The sequence below is a fragment of the Nilaparvata lugens genome, chromosome 14, assembly GCF_014356525.2.
Source record: "Nilaparvata lugens isolate BPH chromosome 14, ASM1435652v1, whole genome shotgun sequence".
NCBI classification, from domain to species: Eukaryota; Metazoa; Arthropoda; class Insecta; order Hemiptera; family Delphacidae; genus Nilaparvata; species Nilaparvata lugens.
In genome coordinates, this window is record NC_052517.1 from 8,477,754 (window position 1) to 8,500,375 (window position 22,622).

A 22,622-nucleotide genomic window follows, 5' to 3' on the forward strand; every position below is an offset into this window, starting at 1 on the left:
TAGGTAGGGATGGAACCGAAAATATCATTAGCTCAGTTTATAGGTTATGGAGTTCTATACCCAACTTCTTCTAGATGCAGCAAGTAGGATACTAACTAGTGGACATCCTCAAGCTCCTGTAAATTAACTTTTCTATTGCATTGATATTCTATAATGCCAGTTGATTGAGCTGTATTTTGTCCCTGCAAATTGAATCAATGCACTGGGAATTTCAGGAAGTTTTCCATAGAAGTCACCCGGCATTTATTTAATTCCGTAGATTTCCACGATAAACCACCTGACATTTCCAAGTGCATCAAATTTCCCATGATCTCTAGTCTGTTGTTGATAACGTATTTATTTTATTGAAATTGATCACGAATGAATCTTTTCCTGGAACAATTTCCATAAAAACATTCATCATGAGTAATAGCTGTATGAGGATTTCTCATTCTCATTTTGTTTCACTTCTGATTCTTCTCCTTTCCTTCTTATCATACTTCTTTCCCTGATTGTTGTTTCCCTTCTTCCCTTACTTATTAACTTTTCTTCATCAGTTTCCTCTCCTTTCCTCCTCTTACCCCTTCTTCTCCTTTCCTCCTTATGCCTCTTCTTCTGATTCCTGCTTCCTTTTTATCATGTTCTCCTTTAGTAGGGGTTTTGTGCCAATTGAGTACTCATTTAACACCAAGGTCAAGGTCAAGGTCAAGGTCAAGGTCAATGTCAAGGTCAAGGTCAGATTCAAAGTCAAGGTCAAGGTCAAGGTCAAGGTTGAGAGATGTTATCTCAACCACCACCCTGCCACAACTGAATTCTCTGTTGGAATGAGCCCTGTATTTATAGGCCAGGGAGGAGATTTCTATCACTGAGGAAAATTTTTTTATTAGGGGGTGTGGCCTAATTCAATTTCCCCCTTCCTAAGAGGTGTGGCCTAATACCATTATTATTTCCCACTAGGTATACAACCAAAAGTCAAGGTCAAGGTCAAGTCAAATTCAAGGTCAAACCAAGGTCAAGGTCAAGGTCAATGATGATCCCCATTTGTATGAAAATGTGAACCTAGTTTTTTTATTACAAAAATAACAAGGAACCTGTTGATGTTATAAAAAATACAAGAATAACTTTTTCTAGTAAATTTAATAACAAATCGATAAACATTTCATTTATCAAGATATAATGAATATTAAGTGAGATATGACATCTTTAGTGATTAGAGATCTCAGATTTCTTCAAGCAGAGATCGGAGATTGGAGATTAACAAAGATTTGATACTGTATGAATCAATCAATAAATAGATGAATAAATAAATATATACATGTAAAAAAATGTACTTAATAAAAATGATTGAAAGGAAAATACCATTGTTGAAGGAAATAAAAAGGAAGAAGGTTGTGTCTGGATCTGGAATAATCATATCTATATTGAACGAAGCAATTGACTTACTACCTGTTGAACTTTATATCCCTGGCTACAATTTTTGTGGCCCTGGCACAAAACTTGAAAAAAGATTGAAGAGAGGTGACAAAGGAATAAATAAACTTGATGATGCATGCCAGGAACATGATATAGCTTATAGCAATCTCAATCAGAATAGAACAGAAGCTGATAAGAAACTAGCTGCCCTGGCTTGGGAAAGAGTCAAATCACCCAATGCTAGCCTTGGAGAGCGCTCATCAGCATATTTGGTAACAAACTTATCGAATGCCAAGACTAAATTTGGTGGTGGGTTGTTTCTGAGACCCTACAAAGGGTGTGGGTTGTTTTTGAAACCCTACAAGGGGTGTGGGTTGCAAAAGGATAAGAATAGAACAATAAAGAAGAAGGTGAATCAGAAGAGGATACAAGAGACATTGAGGAAAATTCTTAAAAAAAAACACCATTCACAAACATTGAAATAATAGATTATGCAAGAAAGCTCGAATTACCACTATGAGGTGTCTACATGAGAGATAGTCTACCAGAAATACCACTCAAAGATCTAGAAATTGGTGTAATCAATTTGGATGATGAAAGCAGTACAGGAAGTCATTGGACATGTTATATTAAATGTAACAATACATGTGACTATTTTGATAGTTTTGGGAATTTGAGATTTCCACTTGAAAGATATAAACATACACTACAACTATAAGAAGTATCAAGAAATCAATGACAATTCAATAGTATGACATCACCCATTTATGTTTATTGTGGTTGTATAAAGAATATGTTCTCATTAACAGCAAATCAAAATCTACTAGTAAGTGATATTTTCCCACCAGTACAACTGGAAACATCTAGCAAATATGAAGTAGCCCTAATAGATCTATATACATACAATAAAATTCCAAATATTGAAAACAATATCAATGATAAGTTTAGCTATAATGGAAAACAAGTGAAAATACCAGTAGGGTCATATGAATTGGATGATATAGTATATTATATAAAAAATAAATTATCTCTTACAAGTGGTCAACTGAAAATCAAAGCTAATAATAATACACTACAGAGTGAGTTATATGCAGATAGAGAAATTGATATCAGTATGAAAGATAGTGTTGCTCCAATTATTGGATTCCAACACACGAAGCTAGAAGCTAATAAATGGCACATATCTACAAAACCAGTTCACATTATGCGTGTGAATAGCATCAGAGTAGAATGTAATATTGCAAAAGGATCTGATGATAATGGTAGTGAAGGTCACATACTGTATGAGTTCTATACAGCTGTACCACCAGGTTTCAAAATAATTGTATCTCCAAAAACTGTAGTGTACCTACCAATCAATACAAACCGAATAGATCACATTCGTGTGAAACTAATAGATCAAAATAATGAATTGATCAATTTCCGAGGAGAAACTATGACTGTTTGTTTACATGTAAGAAAATCACCAACTATATGAAAATAATGTTGATATTCTCAAGTAGTGGAAATAATAGTAATACAATGATAAATAAACATAAACTCACACATAGAAACGTTAAACTATTATAAAGATTAGGATTTATTGTATATAATAAAAATAAGAGTAGAAATAATTATAATGTCTCATCCAAAAGATATGAATACTATTGATACAATATTCAATGTCTTAAAAAACCAAACTTTGATGAGAGTATAACAAAGTTTGAATATCATACACACACTCCTTATGCATCTCAAATATTCAACCACAATGATGAAATATGTATAAATTTGAATCAACAAGATGTCTGTACACTACCCAGTAAAAGTTTCCTTCTGAATGATACTAAGCAGATGATACTAAAATTGAAAATTATTCACTAATTAATAATGGAGTAGCTTATTTATTTGATGAAAATATTTCCGCCGTACTCTGATATAAACTGCCTGAGAATCAGGCGTGATAGCCTACCAATATCTCCAGGCAATTCAAACCCGAGCACAGCGAATGTAATTTATTTCTTATGAATAACAAGTAAATTCAATATTGATATTCCAATACCTGAAATAATTCCTACAGAGGAAAACCAATATGGTAATTATAGACCGAACTGAGCAGGATCTAATTAGAGAAATTACTGAAACTGGTTAACAATTATGCAAATTTATTGATGAATTATAATCGTTAAGAATCAAATAATAATAATTAATTAAATAATTGACAAATTGGAATAATAGAGTTTTCAAAATTTGGTAATAAATGTTCTTGATATGAGATAATAATATGAATGTTCTTGGTAATATAGTGCAATTAGGATTTTAATAGGGGTTACACGGTATTATAGGAGGATATAGTCCTGCACTCTTTCACAATAATTAATTGATAGAAAATTGTAGCTTTCTCAATTCACTGATTGGATAGAATAAGTATTTTTCGCTCACCAACTCGATCGTGGGGCCCCAATTCACTTAATAATTTTATTTCACTTGAAGATCTGGCGTGGAATGGCGACACCCAGGATTTAGTTTCACAATTCTTCCTCAGGAATAAGCTTATACAAATTGAACTTGCCTTCCAATTTAATTTAAGAGCACAAGACTACAGAGGAGCTACACATTTAACACACTGGATATATTACATTTAACAAGAAGAGAAACCATTTAAACATTAATTTTAATAGGACAAATTAAACGGGTCCTGATAATTCGATTCTCAGAAGGCAAGTGTCTCTTCTTCCCAAAAAGAGGAAATCACCTGGTCTTCTTCTGAGAAGAAGAACCACGTGATTTGGGCAAGAACCAATCCTGTGCCTAATAAGGAAAAGTCCACCAATGGGAATTTTTCCACGCGGTTTTAATATTTAAATTAGACACAGAGGTTCGAAAAACACAGAAAATGACAAAAAATTACGTTAAACGGGAAGACTATAAAATTAAAGCAGATAAACAGAAAATAAACAGGGGTTGCAGAAATGAACAAGCTTGAGTTAGTTTTAAAATGAAAACAGACAATATAGAGATATCACAGTAGCACAGTAGCCGGCAGTATCAACAGCTGACAGATAAGGCTTGTCATCAATTTTGGCGCAATTCACTCTAACCTAATTATTGAAAATAAGGTAGTAAACATTGGTAGGCAGTTGACGAATGACTCTGACAATAAATTGGTAAATTATACGAAATAATACTGTAAGAATTTAATAAAACTATAATTAAATGAGTTTTACATAATTTGACGTGAGTACATTTGATTTATGCCTCAATTATACATTAATTTTAGAAAATATGCTGGCATAGGCTTTGTATCCTGACATAAAGCCCCCAAATTAGAAAGGTTTTAGGCCATTAAAGGCTTTCTAATTTCAATCAAGAAGGGTACAATGACATATGCTAACTTAAAACTACGACTTAGGGTCTATCACAAAAAATTCACAGCCAAACAACAATCTGCACAAAAAAGCATGATGTTACAACAAATATGCATGGCTTTGTGCCGCAGCAGTGGTGCCAGAAACCACAAACTAAGGTCCCGGGATTTTTGCCCAGTCAGACTTACAAAGGAAGTACAGAGGTGGGATAATACCACATGCACAGAATCCAAAAAATCCCTACGGTGAGAGGATGGGTGCACAAGCCCCCCATCACTCCTCACAGAATAAAGAGCAGAGGTGCATGAGTGAAATAGACCTGCATAGAGTGCATAGAAGATGCCAGAATAACAATATCAAAGGGCCATGCCAACAATTAACAATTTTTATCAAAAATTTACAATTTAACATTAATAACAATTTTAATCCAATATTGCAGGTCTGTTAAAATATAACTATACCAAGTTTCATCAAGTATGCCAGCTTACAAAGATTGATAATATCTCTCTGTGATCCAATACATTTAACTAGTCTCCACTTGTTCAATCAAAATTTCTACCCTGTTTATTTTTAAAGCTTGATTCCAAAATTCCCTTCATTTCTCAACATTTCTATACAAAAATACAATAAGTAACATAATATTCAAATTTTCCTATAAATTAGTTGCTGAATGCATGTTTTAGATTTCTGATGCATCATATTTTTTTTTCAAAATACTAATCACATTTATGTGATTACAATAATTTCATTAAGTTAATAACAATAATAACATATAAATTAAGAATTCCAATCTATAGTGAGCTTTCATGCTACAAATATAATATTCAAGATAATTTTATCACCAAATGATAATTAATAGTTAATAGTGCATGTATAATGCAACAGTACAAATGATAACAACAATAATATTTCAAACAAACAATACTAATAATAATGAAGACCATTTAATGGTTGATTTTCAATCACAAAAATATCCTACACCTAAAATTATTAATAAATATCACAGCAGACTATTTTTCTATTTTATCTTCAATTTTTTTTTTTTTTTTTTTTTTTTTTTTTTTTTTTTTTTTAGTAAGTTAATAAGCTAATTTTTCCAAATTATTTTATATATATATATATTTTTTTTTTTTTGTCTGAATAATTCAAAATAACTTTACTTTATATTTTAGAATTAATTTCAAATTTAGTTGTAATTGCGGGTAGGCTTAACTTGCCAGTGAGCAAATCTTTATATTACAATAATAAACAATATAATACAATAAATAAACAACTTGCTTTGAGTTGTGGGTGCTGTGATGATAGTGTGAAGATCCAACGATGCGATGTGGAGCAGCTGGTGCGATGTGAAGCAGCTGGACCGATGTGGAGCCGGAGCATCGTGGAGCAGCTGGACCGATGTGGAGCCGGAGCATCGTGGAGCAGCTGGTGCGATGTGGAGCAGCTGGACCGATGTGGAGCAGCTGGAACAATGTGGAGCCGGAGCATCGTGGAGCAATGTGAAGCAGCTGGTGTGATGTGGAGCAGCTGGACTGATGTGGAGCTTCATCATCTAACAAATCATCTATGACATCCTCTCGGAAAATGGTGTAACTTTCGAGAATAATGGGTGAAGATATTGGATTTAAATTGGAGTTGTCTTTATTTTTGAATTCATTTGTAAAGACCAATTCAGTAGGTCTCGCCTTCCTGTTATTAACACTTGGATGGGGAACTCTATCAGCTTCGGGAGGCAGAACCCGCAAACCATCACTACTAGTAGCCTCGTGGGGCAGAACCCGCAAACTGTCACTACTAGCTGACGCAATACGAGCAGGCAGATTTTTCTCTTCTTCATGACTGGATTTACCGCTGTCACGTGGTTGGGAGCAGTGTGAATTTTTTCCGCCAGACTGCAGCACCTCACGGTCGGTTACTCCTACGATCGGAATAACTTTTTTTTCTGACTGTCTCGTTTTTATGATGATTGATGCCAGAGACAGTCGAAACTGGTTGTCAATTATTGTTATTACGACGCTGAGAATTATTTCCCTTCTGATTATTAGAATGGAACTGCTTTTTGTTGGACTGGGATTGTTGGTTGGGCAACGAACTGGTTGTTGATACAGATGGCTGCGGTTGAGTGACGTCATCGCTTCTGTTTATGTTTTGTTCTGGAGTTGTAGTTGAGTCGACTGATTTATTTGGAATAAATGAACTTCCCTCATTATAATTTCTCCGATGATTATCTCCAAATCCACGGCTATTATTTTGAGGTCAACTCGGTTGACTGCCTCGATTATAATTACGATGAGGAGTTTCAACTTCATTCACGACAACACCTAACCTCTCATTCTTCTGATGGTTTGTTTTGAAATTCTGTGAACCAAATTTATCGTCTACACTCTGTACTCGACTCAAACAAGCCTCAAACTTGTCATAGGATTCAAAACTTTGCGAGCTTAATGCCGTCTGAATGGAATAAGGTAACTTCCCAATTAATATTTCGATCAAATTTCCATTCTCGATTGGATTATCCATCAGATTGTTCAAATAGCGAATGTGGGCTGAAAAGGCACTCATGGACAGCCCCGTATTCTGCTTGTCATATCTGCATGTAATGATGTGAGACAATAAATTTCTCTTTCTTGCAGGAGACCAAAAAGTAGCTAAGAAGTTGTCAATAAAATCCTTTAACGAGTTGAATTCAGTAATGCGACTTCTGAAGTGTATCAGTGGTTCTTTCTGTAGACATAGTAAAAGATGCATTCTCCACGTGATCCATGGTATAGTAGTAACGGAATCAATAGCCTGCAAATGCTGAATGAATGCCCGTGGTTGAATGGTGCACTCAGTATCATCAAATATTGGTAAAGATGACAAGATTTGTCCAGTATTATGATTATTACCACCAGAAACGTTAGCCAAACTATTCTTTATTTGTAGACACTCGGCTTTAGTTTGATCTAGCTGAGTTTTCAATCCCTTAATTACTTCGGGATTTAAAGTTTCAGCTGAATTCTGTGTGACATCTGCTCTCAGCTGGTTTATTTGGGCCGTGTGATTTGTTTGCTGAGCCTCCAATTCACCTAACCTCACATCATTCTGAGCTAGCTTAGCATTGGCCTGGGTAATCTTGCTCTCCAATTCACCATTTGCTTCAGTATTTTCCCGGTGTTGGTTTAGAATTCTTTCACCAAATTCACTTCTCACCGTTTGTATTTGTTCATTTGTATAATTCTTAGCTTCAATTGTTTTTCATCCATTTTTCGATGTAAATCCTCAACGTTACTTTTGAGTTGCAAAAAGTTTGCGGTCATTTCTTCCACTTTCTTGTCCAATCTATTACTGGTTTCTTCTATTTTCTTGTCCAAACTATTACTTGTTTCTTCTATTTTCTTGTCCAATCTATTGCCGGTTTCTTCTAATTTCTTTTCTATTCCAGCAGCAGTGGTCTTGAAAACTTCAAGTATGGTTTCGATCGTCCCAGGTGGTAGATATGGCAGCCCCTGCGGCTGTTTGGTCTCCAACTCAGCAGCAACGACATCATTGGAAGACGTTTGACGATCTACCTCGCGCCGATTGACGTTGGCGATTGGTGATGATTGCACCGAATTAAGTATTGGCTGACTTTCCTCTAGCCGAGTCGATGACAAACGCTCTCGAATGCCGCGCTCAAAGTCAACTGAAGTCGCGCTGGTTGCCGGTTTTGGAGGAGCTTCGGGTGAGACAGGATCTGCCGGTGTAAACAATGTGGTAGACCCATCCAGTTCCGTGGCGGGGTTTGCCATGATTCTCCCAAAAGTGAAGTGTAGACAAAATCCAATAAGTGAAAAATAGTGAGTGAATGATAGTGGTGCGCGCAAATTGGAATAACAGAATCAGGTCAGTGCAAATTATCTTGTAGTTCTGAAGAATTAATACCGCTGACTAATTCCCACAACTTCAAAGCAAGACAAAATCGCGACAATAATACGTTTTAGAATACAATAATACTCTACAATATAATATACCGTAATGATCAACATAAAATTCAACACAATCAAAATAATATCCAGTGTATGAACAATCACAAATTAATAAATAAATCGACTACCTCAAGCTTGTTCATTTCAGGGATTAATACATCAGAGTAACACCGTGTAGCCCCCATTAGTGCAACAAAAAATACCTGCTCAATTCGATCAATAATTATTAAGAAATAAAATTGAACAACAATATTGAACAGAGTATTGATGGCTAGGTGACCCACGACTCCACTGAAAAGAAATATTTATATTTCTGCTCCCTCTCAAGCGTAGATAAGTCGATCTCTGAAATAAATTTATGATTATTAAGATGAAATAAGCTCCCTCTCCTTCACCGTCTTGAGTTCGGGCGCCAATCTTGTGGATTCGCAAGAGCCTCTGGATGCTTAACACCTGTAATTTGGATAAAAAATCAGCCGGCAGAGCTGCCTACACCCGTCCAGAATATCCTACAATTCCACAAGAAATAATATTTCCGCCGTACTCTGATATAAACTGCCTGAGAATCAGGCGTGATAGCCTACCAATATCTCCAGGCAATTCAAACCCGAGCACAGCGAATGTAATTTATTTCTTATGAATAACAAGTAAATTCAATATTGATATTCCAATACCTGAAATAATTCCTACAGAGGAAAACCAATATGGTAATTATAGACCGAACTGAGCAGGATCTAATTAGAGAAATTACTGAAACTGGTTAACAATTATGCAAATTTATTGATGAATTATAATCGTTAAGAATCAAATAATAATAATTAATTAAATAATTGACAAATTGGAATAATAGAGTTTTCAAAATTTGGTAATAAATGTTCTTGATATGAGATAATAATATGAATGTTCTTGGTAATATAGTGCAATTAGGATTTTAATAGGGGTTACACGGTATTATAGGAGGATATAGTCCTGCACTCTTTCACAATAATTAATTGATAGAAAATTGTAGCTTTCTCAATTCACTGATTGGATAGAATAAGTATTTTTTGCTCACCAACTCGATCGTGGGGCCCCAATTCACTTAATAATTTTATTTCACTTGAAGATCTGGCGTGGAATGGCGACACCCAGGATTTAGTTTCACAATTCTTCCTCAGGAATAAGCTTATACAAATTGAACTTGCCTTCCAATTTAATTTAAGAGCACAAGACTACAGAGGAGCTACACATTTAACACACTGGATATATTACATTTAACAAGAAGAGAAACCATTTAAACATTAATTTTAATAGGACAAATTAAACGGGTCCTGATAATTCGATTCTCAGAAGGCAAGTGTCTCTTCTTCCCAAAAAGAGGAAATCACCTGGTCTTCTTCTGAGAAGAAGAACAACGTGATTTGGGCAAGAACCAATCCTGTGCCTAATAAGGAAAAGTCCACCAATGGGAATTTTTCCACGCGGTTTTAATATTTAAATCAGACACAGAGGTTCGAAAAACACAGAAAATGACAAAAAATTACGTTAAACGGGAAGACTATAAAATTAAAGCAGATAAACAGAAAATAAACAGGGGTTGCAGAAATGAACAAGCTTGAGTTAGTTTTAAAATGAAAACAGACAATATAGAGATATCACAGTAGCACAGTAGCCGGCAGTATCAACAGCTGACAGATAAGGCTTGTCATCAATTTTGGCGCAATTCACTCTAACCTAATTATTGAAAATAAGGTAGTAAACATTGGTAGGCAGTTGACGAATGACTCTGACAATAAATTGGTAAATTATACAAAATAATACTGTAAGAATTTAATAAAACTATAATTAAATGAGTTTCACATAATTTGACGTGAGTACATTTGATTTATGCCTCAATTATACATTAATTTTAGAAAATATGCTGGCATAGGCTTTGTATCCTGACACTACCTACCTACCTACCTAGCTAGATAGTGATCTCACCCTTTTGATAGCAGCATGCTCATCAACACACCTCCTTTTACTGTTCTGAATATCTTTATGCCCCCAAGCCAATGTATTTATCCGATCATTTCTTATGAATCTTTCATCATCATAGGGCCTAGGAGCAACCTTCTCCTGGTTTTCAGTTGTGACAATATTTAGTTTACTTACAATATGTACAGATTTTATTGTATGCTCAACACCTTCAACAAACATTTTTTGTACAACTTGAATTGTAATTGGTTTCTTTGAGCACTCTTTGGAACACCCTTGGCCACCTTCTTTTCTTCACAGTTAGAGAATATCAATGAGTACATTTTTGCTTGTAATCCTATAAATTCAGTTATAATTCTGCCACCATTCCCATCTTTAAATTCACCAATTACTTTTTTATTCTCCTTATTATAACATGGGTGATTTTTAGGAAAGTTTGATGTGTCAAATAAATGTTTATATTTTCTGATATCTTCATAAATATCTTCAGTCTGTAGTTTCTAGTGGATCGATGAAAACAGTGTGGACATATTTCTACTTTATGTCCATGTTTAGTGTAATTGGACAATAATCTTGATAGATTTTTTACAAGTGTATAATGTTTTTTCATCAAAAATGTTTTTTATCTTTACTTGATAATAATAATAGTGTAATCTTGTGTTGCTGATCTTTATTTCTTGATATAATTGATGGATAGGAGGTATGATTTTCATGAGCAATAACATTTATACATATGGTTGGGTTTTGTTTTTCGAATTTTGAAATATCATCCAGGCTAAGTGGGAAATTTAGATCATTGATATTAATCAGATTCAATAACTTTTTCAAGTCTCCAACTCTATTTTTCCCCTTATTATGGAAGAAAGCTAAGACAGACCAAATAAATGAAAGACTATCATCACTTTTCACATTCACTATAGCTTTCTTCTGTTATGAACTTCGGTATAGGAATGAAAGATGATTCACTTGAATTTAAGGAACAAAGTCCAAACAAATCCCTCACCAGAGTATAGTGTTTCTTACCATTTGATTCTAAAAGTAAAAGCGTAATTTTATGCTCTCTCTGTTGATTTTCTGATGTAAGTAATGAATAGACAATTTCATTTTCATATCCATCAACATTCATAGATATAGTTGGGTTCTGTTCTTCAAATTTCGAAATATATCTTCCAAACTAAGTGGGAAATTTAGATTATTGATATTAATTAGATTAATTAATTTTTCCAAGTCGCTAACTCTATTATGTGTTCTATTATTATGAAAATAAGCTAGAACTGACCAGACAGTCCCTCTCTCTCTCTTGGGCCTCGACTCTCTTTCTCAATCGGAGCGGGCGCGCACGTTTGTGCAATCTTCAGAGTGGTGCACTGCGCATGACTGGTCTCCGTCTCCCACCAATTTCCAGATCTACAATGACCAGCCTGACATCATCTACGTGAGGGGTGAGGATTGAGGGGGACCCTCCTACTTCCCCTGCTCTTCGACGCAATGACAATGACCTGTGTAGGCTGTTATGTTTGTGCTTTGTGTGCTCTTGTCTTGTCATTAGTTCATTACCAGCTGTCACTGTGAGTAGCAAAAACAAAAATAGTATTTCTAACCTAAAATAATGGCAGATCAACAGCAACAGGAATCTGTTCAATCTGGATCGAGTCAAGCAGAAGCAGTTAATGATTCTGGAATTAATTGGGACGAAACATTATTAAATGAAACTAGCAGTAAATCCATTTGTCAAGGGATCCTAACTCAACTTTTTCTGAAACTGAGCAACAAGCACACAATAATATTTTTATGTTGAGACCCTTTCTTAAGCAACACAAACCTGAGCACTAAACCTCAGGTCTTTAACCTGAACTACTTGATAACTCACCTCAGGTTGTATTGAGAAGAAAAAATATATAATAAAAATGTATAAGAAAGAAGTCAAGTCGGATATATTACTTGTTGATCAGAGTGTACATCTTGATGAGAGTATTACCAAATATGAGTATATCACTCACACACCATATATTCAACAGACATTCAATTACAATGATGAAATTCGAATTAGTTTGAAGCAAGAAGATATTCATACACTTCCAAGTAGAAGTTCCCTCATAATTGAAGGCAAAATCAAAGTGAAAGATAAGAATGATGTTGAAACCAAGGACTTTTCACTTATCAATAATGGAGTTGCATACCTATTTGATGAAATCAGATATGAATTGGGAGGGGTTGAGGTTGATCGCACACATAATGTAGGATTGACAACAACCATGAAAAACTATCTACGTCAATCAAAACTCAATGAAAAAATTATGGAGAATGCAGGATGGAAGTTGACTGGATGGAAAAGTTTAGATAAATTCTGCTTTTGCATTCCTTTGGATATGTGGTTAGGTGTAATGGAAGACTATAGAGAAAAGTTCTATTAAATGTTCGTCAGGAAATTGTTCTATTAAGATCATCATCAGACTTAAATTGTATTGAATCAGAGACAGCAAAATCGGTGAAAATTGATATTACAAAACTACAATGGAAAGTACCCTACATACATGCTTCTGACACTGTTTGTCTTGATCTGCTGAGTTTAAGACATAGTGATATACCAATTACCATTCCATTCAGGTCATGGGAATTGCATGAATTTCCACAATTACCTGAAACTACTAATCTTCAATGGACAGTTAAGACAACTTCAAACATATTTAAACCTGGATTCATTATTCTTGAATTTCAAAAGAATAGGAAAAATGTTATAACTGCTAACAGGTAACATTTCGATTTCTGTAATCTGAACAATGTTAATCTCTATTCAAATGCTCAATCATTCCCCTATGAAAATATTGTTGATAATAAACATTTATTGTATCACATGTTCTCTGAATTCCAAAATGAATACTATCCTCATAACAGCAGTACATCAATTGAGTATAAAACATTCGATGAATATGCACCATTGGTTGTTATAGACTGTAGTAAGCAGAATGCACTATTGAAATCTGGTGCAATAGACATAAAGTTGACATTGGAAACAATAAATAATTTCTCGGCAAAAACCAGTGCCTACTGTTTAATCCTCTATGATAATGAGTTTGAATATACACCACTGAGTAGAACAGTAAAAAGAGTATTATGAATTTGAAAAAATCTTCTATAAAATAACAAAAACTAGACAATATTCAAATCAAAAGTATTAATCTCCCACACTCTACAAATGTATCAATATTTTACCTTCAGTATCATCCCATTGATTCATCATCAATTTGTAGAATTGTTCTTGTCTTCCCATAGAATGATCTCCAAATTTAATTTTAAAGCATTTTATATTATCATTTGATTTATCAGCTTCTTTCAAAGCACAATATATTCAAATACTGGCTGTGATTATATAGTGTCAAATTTGTGCTATCCATATGAGCTTAGATTTCTCAAATGAATTATTTTATTAAAGTTGAATAATGTTCTTGGTCTGGGTAACCAAACCTACATTTTTTCTGGATGTACTCACCTACATCTACAATTTCTTTCTGGGTGTACTCACCTAAACCTAAGATTTTTCACCTATATTTATAACATTTTTTCATACCATTCTTCAAAAGAGATTCCAGAAGAAATTGAGAATTGTTGGATTAAGTTTGGATCAGTCATATACTTCCACTCTCTTTCATTATTGAGATTGATGTTTGGTATGAAAGTTGCAGCTAATGGTATGCATTGTAAAAAATGGAAAAAAATTCTGAATCAAATTTTTGATATCAACATTAATATCACTATTATTATCTTCATCATACAAATATCGACCAAATTCATCAACACTCATGATCTATTTTTATAATAAATGTTTGATACAACCTGAGGTGAGTTTTCAAGTAGTTCAGGTTAAAGACCTGAGGTTTAGTGCTGAGGTTTGTGTTGCTTAAGAAAGGGTCTCAACATAAAAATAGTATTGTGTGCTTTTTGCTCAGTTTCAGAAAAAGTTGAGTTAGGATCCCTTGACAAATGGATTTACTGAAGAAAATTATTCTTGGTTTCAAGAAATTGGATCTACTTTTTCCATAAGATCCTTATTTCCTGTTCAATCTTGACAAATAGATTCATTATTAGATTTATTGGAAAAAGTTATTCTTGTAATTTTTTCGTGAAATTAACGGTTTCTTAGTTATTCAAGAAATAAAAAAAAGCTGGATCTAGTTTTTTTTCCAAAAAGTGGGAAATCTTCATTTGAGATTTATTGTGAGATTAGGGGTATGACTAGGTTAGGTTAGTTCAGATTACATTGAATTGGGCAAGGTTAGAACCAAGAATCAGCTTTGGGGCAGATTTGAGCCAGCTTTGGGGCAGCTTTGGGGCAGCTTTGAGCCAGCTTTGAGCCAGCTTTTTTTCAGAACTCTCACTTTACCCCTACTGATAAGTAGTTAGGTGTCAGCCTGCTGGGAGGAGAATAATGAGTATGATGATGATGATGATGAATGGGAGGAAGTTTTTATAAACATCAAAAACTGATAGAATCTTTCCATGTGTTAGTGTTCTAAGTACTCATTGCATGTATATGAGTTTGTGTGCACATGGTCTTCCATAGATGGAAAAAAAACTTAATGGAGAATGTTATTGGTAATGATTCTAGATGTGTGAATATTATGTTGGATATCATGAACCTGTTCAAGTGTTCAATCCTGTCTAATTTGAATTGATTACATCTTTCTTCATTCATTTTCTCTCTCTCTACATGCATAGCTTCCTTCAAAGCTACACAGTTTGATCAACTTAATTGACTTCTGAGTAAGTGCATCTCATCACCACTCGCTCTATTCTCTCTCACTCTCTCTCTGCTTATGGTAATTTTTATTACATCATGCTCTCTTTTTCATCTTCTCCTCATATTCAACTCACCCCTACTCATCTTATACTTCCTCCTCCTCCAACTCCTCCTCCTCCTTCTCCTTCTCCTCCTCCTCCACATAACAGATACAGAATGTTATGTGAGAAAAGTACTAGAATCGAGTCATCAATCATTTCCTATGATTATAAGAGAACACAAGAACACAACATGAAATATATTGCAAAACTGGAGAAAAAAATTGGAGACTATGGAAGAGAAGTTTCATCTTTCAATCAAAGAATGTGTAAATACAGAATCATGCAGTGATATTTTTATTGGAGAATATGCTAATTTAGTCAAGCTAGATGTGATAAATCAGAACTTGAAAGATAATATTGAGAGCTTAACTGAGCGTATTGGGTCTTTGTCAATCTCGATTGAGGCTTTAGAGGCAGAAAATCGAGCTCTAAGAAATGATGTATCTAATGAAAAATATTAAACAGATAGATATAGAATGCTCTATGATGAATTACACTGTAGGCCTGAATTGATAGAAAGTGATCAAACTATTTTCCAACCACAAAATTTAGAGAGAGTAGGTCAAATATCTGATCACAATTCTATTTCAAATTTTAATTTTCGAGATGATTGTCGTAGTGTTCCTAATTTGTCTGAGCCAATAAACAAGAGTCTCAAAAGGCATATTAAACTCTTTATGGATAGTCAAGGAAGGAAAGTAGTCGATATTCTTATGCAGAATAAGGGTGATAATTGTGATGTCATGGGCACCCTAAAGCCTGGGGCTTGTTTCAGGAATGTAGCAGATGAGTTTGTGAGTGATTGCTCTGGAATGGGTCCACAAGATGCAGCAGTTTTTCTGGCAGGGGGTGATGATATTGCAAAAAATGAGGCCAAATCATTCATAACAGTACTACGTAGGAAACATTTAGAAATGCGACACACAAGAGTCTTTGTCTTTGATATTCCTCATAGGCATGATCTCCCCAGCTGGTCGTGCATGAATAAATCAGTGGCGTGGGCAAATGTTGAGCTGCAAAAAATTTGCGATAATTTTAGCAACGTTACCGTTTTGGAGTTGAGTGGACAGAAAGCGTTTCCATACCCGTAATGGGCACCATTTAAATAGGTTAGGAAAGCACTACATTGCAGCTAAGATATTGAATGAGCTCTATGAGAAGGTGGATACTGTTGTGGGTGAGCCAATACCATTAAAAAACTAGACAATTTAGCCGATATTGATACTGATCAATGTTGGCTGGATATAGGGAATGATGAGGAACTGTCTGCACAAACAAATACTGAGTCGGGGTCTGAGAAATTGGAATTTATACACCAGAATATAAGATCACTGTACAATAAATTGGAAAGGTTAGAAATATTCATTGATTCAGAGAAGCCAGATTTTCTTATTTTATCCGAGCATGGTCTAAGGGATAGTGAGCTGAGTTGTACTACTCTGTATAATATGCACCTTATTGACAGTTATTGTAGAAAAAATAGGAATATGGGAGGGGCTTCTATATATCATAATATTAGTCAGCAACCATTGAGTATTCTGAAAGTTAATGTTCATAAGTACTGTATTGAGGGTTGCATTGAACTGGCCTGTTGTAGATTCAATTTAAAAAAGAAAACATATATTCTGCTCAGTGTTTACCGGCCGCCAAATGGTGACATAAATTTGTTTTTCAGTAACTTAACCAATGCTTCTGACAATTTATTGATGAACATGGAAATCAAGTTCATTTGTGCAGGTGACTTTAATATTGATTTCATGTTGGACTCCCCTCATCGTACGGCTTTCCTCTGCATAATGAAGCAATTTGATTTAATTTATAATGTGAAGGTTCCTACTAGAATAACTACTCATAGTAGTACAGCAATCGACAACATAATTACTAGTGATACATTAACAAAGATAAATGTGGAAGTTATAAATTCATGGCTTTCCGACCATACCGCTCAGTATATTTAATTGTCATTGGGGAAACGTTCCCGCGAAGCAGGAGTTTCAGACAGTGCAACTGTTACTTTTTGGAATTGCAGTACGGATAATATAAACAGTTTGGAGGCATCTTTGGCAGGTGTGGACTGGAATTCATATTTCAATTTCAATTTGAGAGATACAAATGAAAATTATGAGGTTTTTCATGATATCTTCCTTTACTTATATAATATGCATTGTCCCTTAGTAACCAAAACTTTATCTAAGACTAAAAAGATGAAACAAAACTGGATGACAAAAGAAATTCAACAAATAAGAATTTTACTGAGAATCGCAACAAGTAGGGCACACTCAGTGGCTGATTTCGACACTTCACTTATAAACAAAGTTAAGAAACACTATGACCAATTAGTAATTGATGCAAAAAAAGATTTCTATGGTAACAAAATAAAGAATGCAACAAAAAAAATCTAAATCCAGCTGGAAGTTAATCAATCAATTTAGAGGGAAAAGTTCCAATACATAAATTGAGAAAATAACTCTCAATATTGAAGATGTACTTATCACTGACCATCAAGAGATCACTTCTGAATTTAATAATTTTTTTGCATCCGTTGCTGAAAGAGTTGGTACTGTCTTGAATGAGTCTCATGGGAACCCAGGTGAAGAATTCAAAATCAATAGCTCTGAGACATCATCAAATAAATGTGTTCTATATCCCACAAATGAAGATGAAATATTGGAAATAATTAAGAATCTCAAGTCGAAATGTAGTGTAGGTTATGATGATGTCTCTGTTAGGGTTCTGAAGCAGTGCAGGAGAGCAATAGTTCATCCACTGGTTTGTATGATTAACTCTATGTTTGAATGTGGAATTTTTCCAGATCTTTTAAAAATAGCCAAAGTTCTTCCACTTTTCAAGGATGGGGACAGACTAGACATAAACAACTACAGACCCATATCAATATTGACAGCTCTCTTAAAAATATTTGAAACAATAATCCTCATACGACTGGCAGCATGCTTGAAGGAAAATGATATTATATCTCTACATCAACATGGTTTTGTAAAACAGAAGTCGACCAGTACCGCACTTATAGAATTTTTCGAAGGTGTGATACATGAGTTAGAAGGAGGTAACTACACAACAGGTGTCATGCTTGATCTTTCCAAAGCTTTTGACTGCATGAACCACAAGATACTTTTGAAAAAGTTGATTGGTCTAGGGATAAGCGGTACAGAAAATAAACTGGTAGAGTCATACCTAACTGATCGTTATCAGTATGTTTCCATCCCTAGTGATAAAGAGTTAGTGACATCAAATCTAGTTAAAATCACATCAGGAGTGCCTCAAGGTTCTAACTTGGGACCTCTCCTTTTCATTCTGTATATAAATGATATTTCCTTACCAGTTCCACAAAATAAACTCACATTATACGCAGATGACAACTCCTTAATTTTTTCCGATTTTAGTTTACAGGAACTCGAGAAAAAATGTAATCTATTATCAAACAGTTTAGTTCAATATTTCAATTCACTTTCCATCTCAGTAAACTCGAGAAAAAGTCGACTAATAAATTTCAGCCTCAGACATAGCCATATAGAGCCCAAGCTATACATCGGCTGTGATCCTGTTGAAAATACAGATTCTGTTAATCTACTCGGTCTAGAGATAGATTATAAACTTTCATGGGATTCGCACGTCGAAAAATTAATAAATAGATTAAGCAAAGGCTTATTTGTATTAAGAAATATGGTGAAATTAGTACCTTTATCCGTTTCAAGAATGGTTTATTTTGCCTTATTTGTTTCCCATGCAGTGTATGGTATTGAATTGTGGGGTGGGTGTCCAAATATTCACTTCCAAAGGGTATTCAAGCTTCAAAAAAAAGCAATCTGCTACCTGGCTGGTCTTGGGTTTAATGATTCGTGTAGAGAGGCTTTTGTGGACTTGAATATACTTACACTACCATCAATTTATATCTTCAAACTGTTAATTTTTACTCATAAGCATTTATCTGATCTAAATACAATTGCTGATATCCACACTTATAACACCAGAGGGAGGAATAAACTGTCTTTGAGACAACACCGACTGCAGCTGTATGAGAAAATGCCCTCTTATATTGGAGCTAAGTTGTTCAACAACTTACCTACCAAGCTGCAGTCCTTGTCTGATATAAATGTTTTCAAGAGTAAAGTGTATAAATTCCTGGTTCCACAAGCCTACTACAGTGTGAAGGATTTTAGTGATAAAAAGTAGCATAGTTTGTAGGTAGGCCTACTCTAGCCTTCCATGTGTGTCATTTATTGTGTACTTATTATATTTACTTATTAAGACCTGACATTATTCATCTGTATATTATAAAGTGTACTGTGTTGAATAAAAATATTATCTTTTCTTATCTTATCTAATCTTATCTTATCTTATCTTATCTTACAGTACATGTAAATTTGAGGTTGATTTATGCCAATCACCTTTCTGTGCTCTGAACTTCTCTATCACAGTAGAGATAGGGAAGAAACAGAGAGAGTGAGTAAGAAGGGGAGGCTGCTACACTCATAGAAATTATTTCAAAATTGTTACCATATCATTACTTTAGAATAGATTATAAACTCCAGAGAGTATAATAGATAACGCTTACCTTCATGTTTCCAACTTGGAAGGTAGAAGACTTATGCACAGATGTTTGCTGTAGTATGTATGTCCACCTCCAACTGCTTCCTCCAATACAGTATGAATAATTTCAGAACAGAAATCAGCTTTTATAGTTTGTAAGTTGTGAGATTCCTGCAACTTTCACTTTCTCCAACCAGAGAAAATGGAAGCTGTTTGACCCACTTTCACTCTACTCTAACATGCTTGGTTGGAGAAAGTGAAAGTGGCAGAAACAGGAGGGACTTCTGACCACTTTCACTTTCTCCAACCAGAGCACTTTCACATGCAGAGGTCAAACAACTTTCTGTCTCTGCAAAATATGTCCATCCTACAGCAAGAAGTGAAATCATGATATGTTATTATGAATGTGGACTGATCCTTATTTTTTGTTCAATCTTGACAAATGGGGTGTCAATGAATTCGTAATTAGATTTACTAGTAGAAGGTATTCTTGTAGAAAAAAGAAAAAGCTGGATCTAGTTTTTTCCAAAAAGTGGGAATGAGGATCTTCATTTGAGGTTTATTGTGAGATTAGGTGTATGGCTAGGTCAAGTAAGTTCAGATTATGTTGGATTGGGCAAGATTAGAACCAAGAATCAGATTTGGGGCAGCCTTGAGCCAGCTTTGGGGCAGCCTTGGGGCAGCTTTGGGGCAGCTTTGGAGCAGCTTTGAGGCAGCTTTGGGGCAGTACTCTAACTATACCCCTACTCTACTATCATCACTGAGTAGTAATATCTCTTCTCAGCAGCATGTATTCGAGAGATAGGCAGGAGAAATGAGTAAGAAGAGATACCCAAATCATGCTGAATACTGAGCTACTGAAGAATGTTTATAGAAACACCAATAGTGACCACTAGTCCACTAGTGACCCCCAGTGAGAACTAGTCCACTTGTGACCCCAGTGACCACTGGTCCTCTAGTGACCCCCAATGACCACTAGTCCACTAGTGGACCCAAGTGAACACTAGTCCACTAGTGACCCCCAGTGACCACTAGTCCGCTAGTGACCCCAAGTGACCGCTAGTCCACTAGTGACCCCCAATGACCACTAGTCCACTAGTGACCCCAAGTGACCACTAGTCCACTAGTGACCCAAAGTCCTCTACTGACCCCCAGTGACCACTAGTCCACTAGTGACCCTAAGTGAGCACTAGTTCACTAGTGACCCCAAGTAACCACTAGTCCACTAGTGACACCCAGTGACCAACAATCCACTAGTGACTTCAAGTTACCACTAGTCCACTAGTGACCCTCAGTGACCACTAGTCCACTAGTGACCCCGAGTGATCACTAGTCCACTAGTGACCACCATTGACCACTACTCCACTAGTGACCCTAAGTGGCCACTAGTCCACTGGTGACTCCCAGTGACCACTAGTCCACTTGTGACCCCCAGCGACCACTAGTCCTCTAGTGACCCCCAATGACCACTAGTCCACTAGTAGACCCAAGTGACCACTAGTCCACTAGTGACCCCGAGTGACCACTAGTCCACTAGAGGCCCCCAAAGACCACTAGTCCACTAGTGACCCCAAGCTACCACTAGTCCACTAGTGACCCCTAGTGATCACTAGTCCACTAGTGACCACCATTGACCACTACTCCACTAGTGACCACAAGTGGCCACTAGTCCACTTGTGACCCCCAGTGACCACTAGTCAACTAGTGACCCCCAGTGACCAATAGTCCACTTGTGACCCTCAGTGACCACTAGTCCACTAGTGACCCCAAGGGACCACTAGTCCAAGAGTGACCACAGTGACCACTAGTCCACTAGTGACCCCCAGTGACAATTGGTCCACTAGTGACCCCAAGAGAACACTAGTCCACTAATGGACTCTCATCTACACCTTGATGAGAGTATTACCAAATATGAGTATATCACTGACACACCATATATTCAACAGACATTCAATTACAATGATGAAATTCAAATTAGTTTAAAACAAGAAGATATTCATACACTTCCAAGTAGAAGTTTCCTTATGATTGAAGGTGAAATCAATGTGAAAGATAAGGATGATGTAGAAACCAAAGACTATTCACTTATCAATAATGGAGTTGCATATCTATTTGATGAAATCAGATATGAATTGGGAGGGGTTGAGGTTGATCGCACACATAATGTAGGATTGACAACAACCATGAAGAACTATCAATGTCAATCAAAACTCAATGAAAAAATTATGGAGAATGCAGGATGGAAGTTGACTAGATGGAAAAGTTTAGATAAATTCTGCATTTGCATTCCTTTGGATATGTGGTTAGGTGTGATGGAAGACCATAGAAAAGTTCTATTAAATGTTCATCAGGAAATTGTTCTATTAATATCATCATCAGACTTGAATTGTATTGAATCAGAGACAGCAAAATCGGTAAAAATTGATATTACTAAACTATTATGGAAAGTACCCTACATATATGCTCCTGACACTGATTGTCTTGATCTGCTGAGTTTAACACATAGTGATATATCAATTAGCATTCCATTCAGGTCATGGGAATTGCATGCATTTCCACAATTACCTGAAACTATAGTGCGGTCCACATTATA

General features: G+C 35.4%; 2 protein-coding genes across 2 annotated transcripts in view; one reads left to right on the forward strand and one right to left on the reverse strand.

The window, feature by feature from the left end:
* Nucleotides 1-22,622, forward strand: part of LOC120354268 (putative mediator of RNA polymerase II transcription subunit 26) — a 161,377-nt gene that overhangs the window by 54,887 nt on the left and 83,868 nt on the right. The window lies entirely within an intron of this gene.
* On the reverse strand, nt 5,886-6,871 carry LOC120354182. The gene is made up of 2 exons (XM_039440714.1): nt 6,434-6,871; nt 5,886-6,233 (listed from the first exon to the last, which is right to left on the reverse strand). The coding sequence occupies exons 1-2, from the start codon at nt 6,869-6,871 to the stop codon at nt 5,976-5,978; spliced, it is 696 nt and encodes a 231-aa protein (XP_039296648.1). The 3' UTR covers nt 5,886-5,975.

Bases quoted from the DNA above. Each gene is read 5' to 3' on its own strand.
- LOC120354182 (XM_039440714.1), bottom strand. From the start codon at position 6,871: ATGACGTCACTCAACCGCAGCCATCTGTATCAACAACCAGTTCGTTGC. The intron at 6,234-6,433 runs AACAGGAAGGCG...GCTTCACATTGC, and splicing joins TTCCCCATCCAAGTGTTAAT to TCCACGATGCTCCGGCTCCA.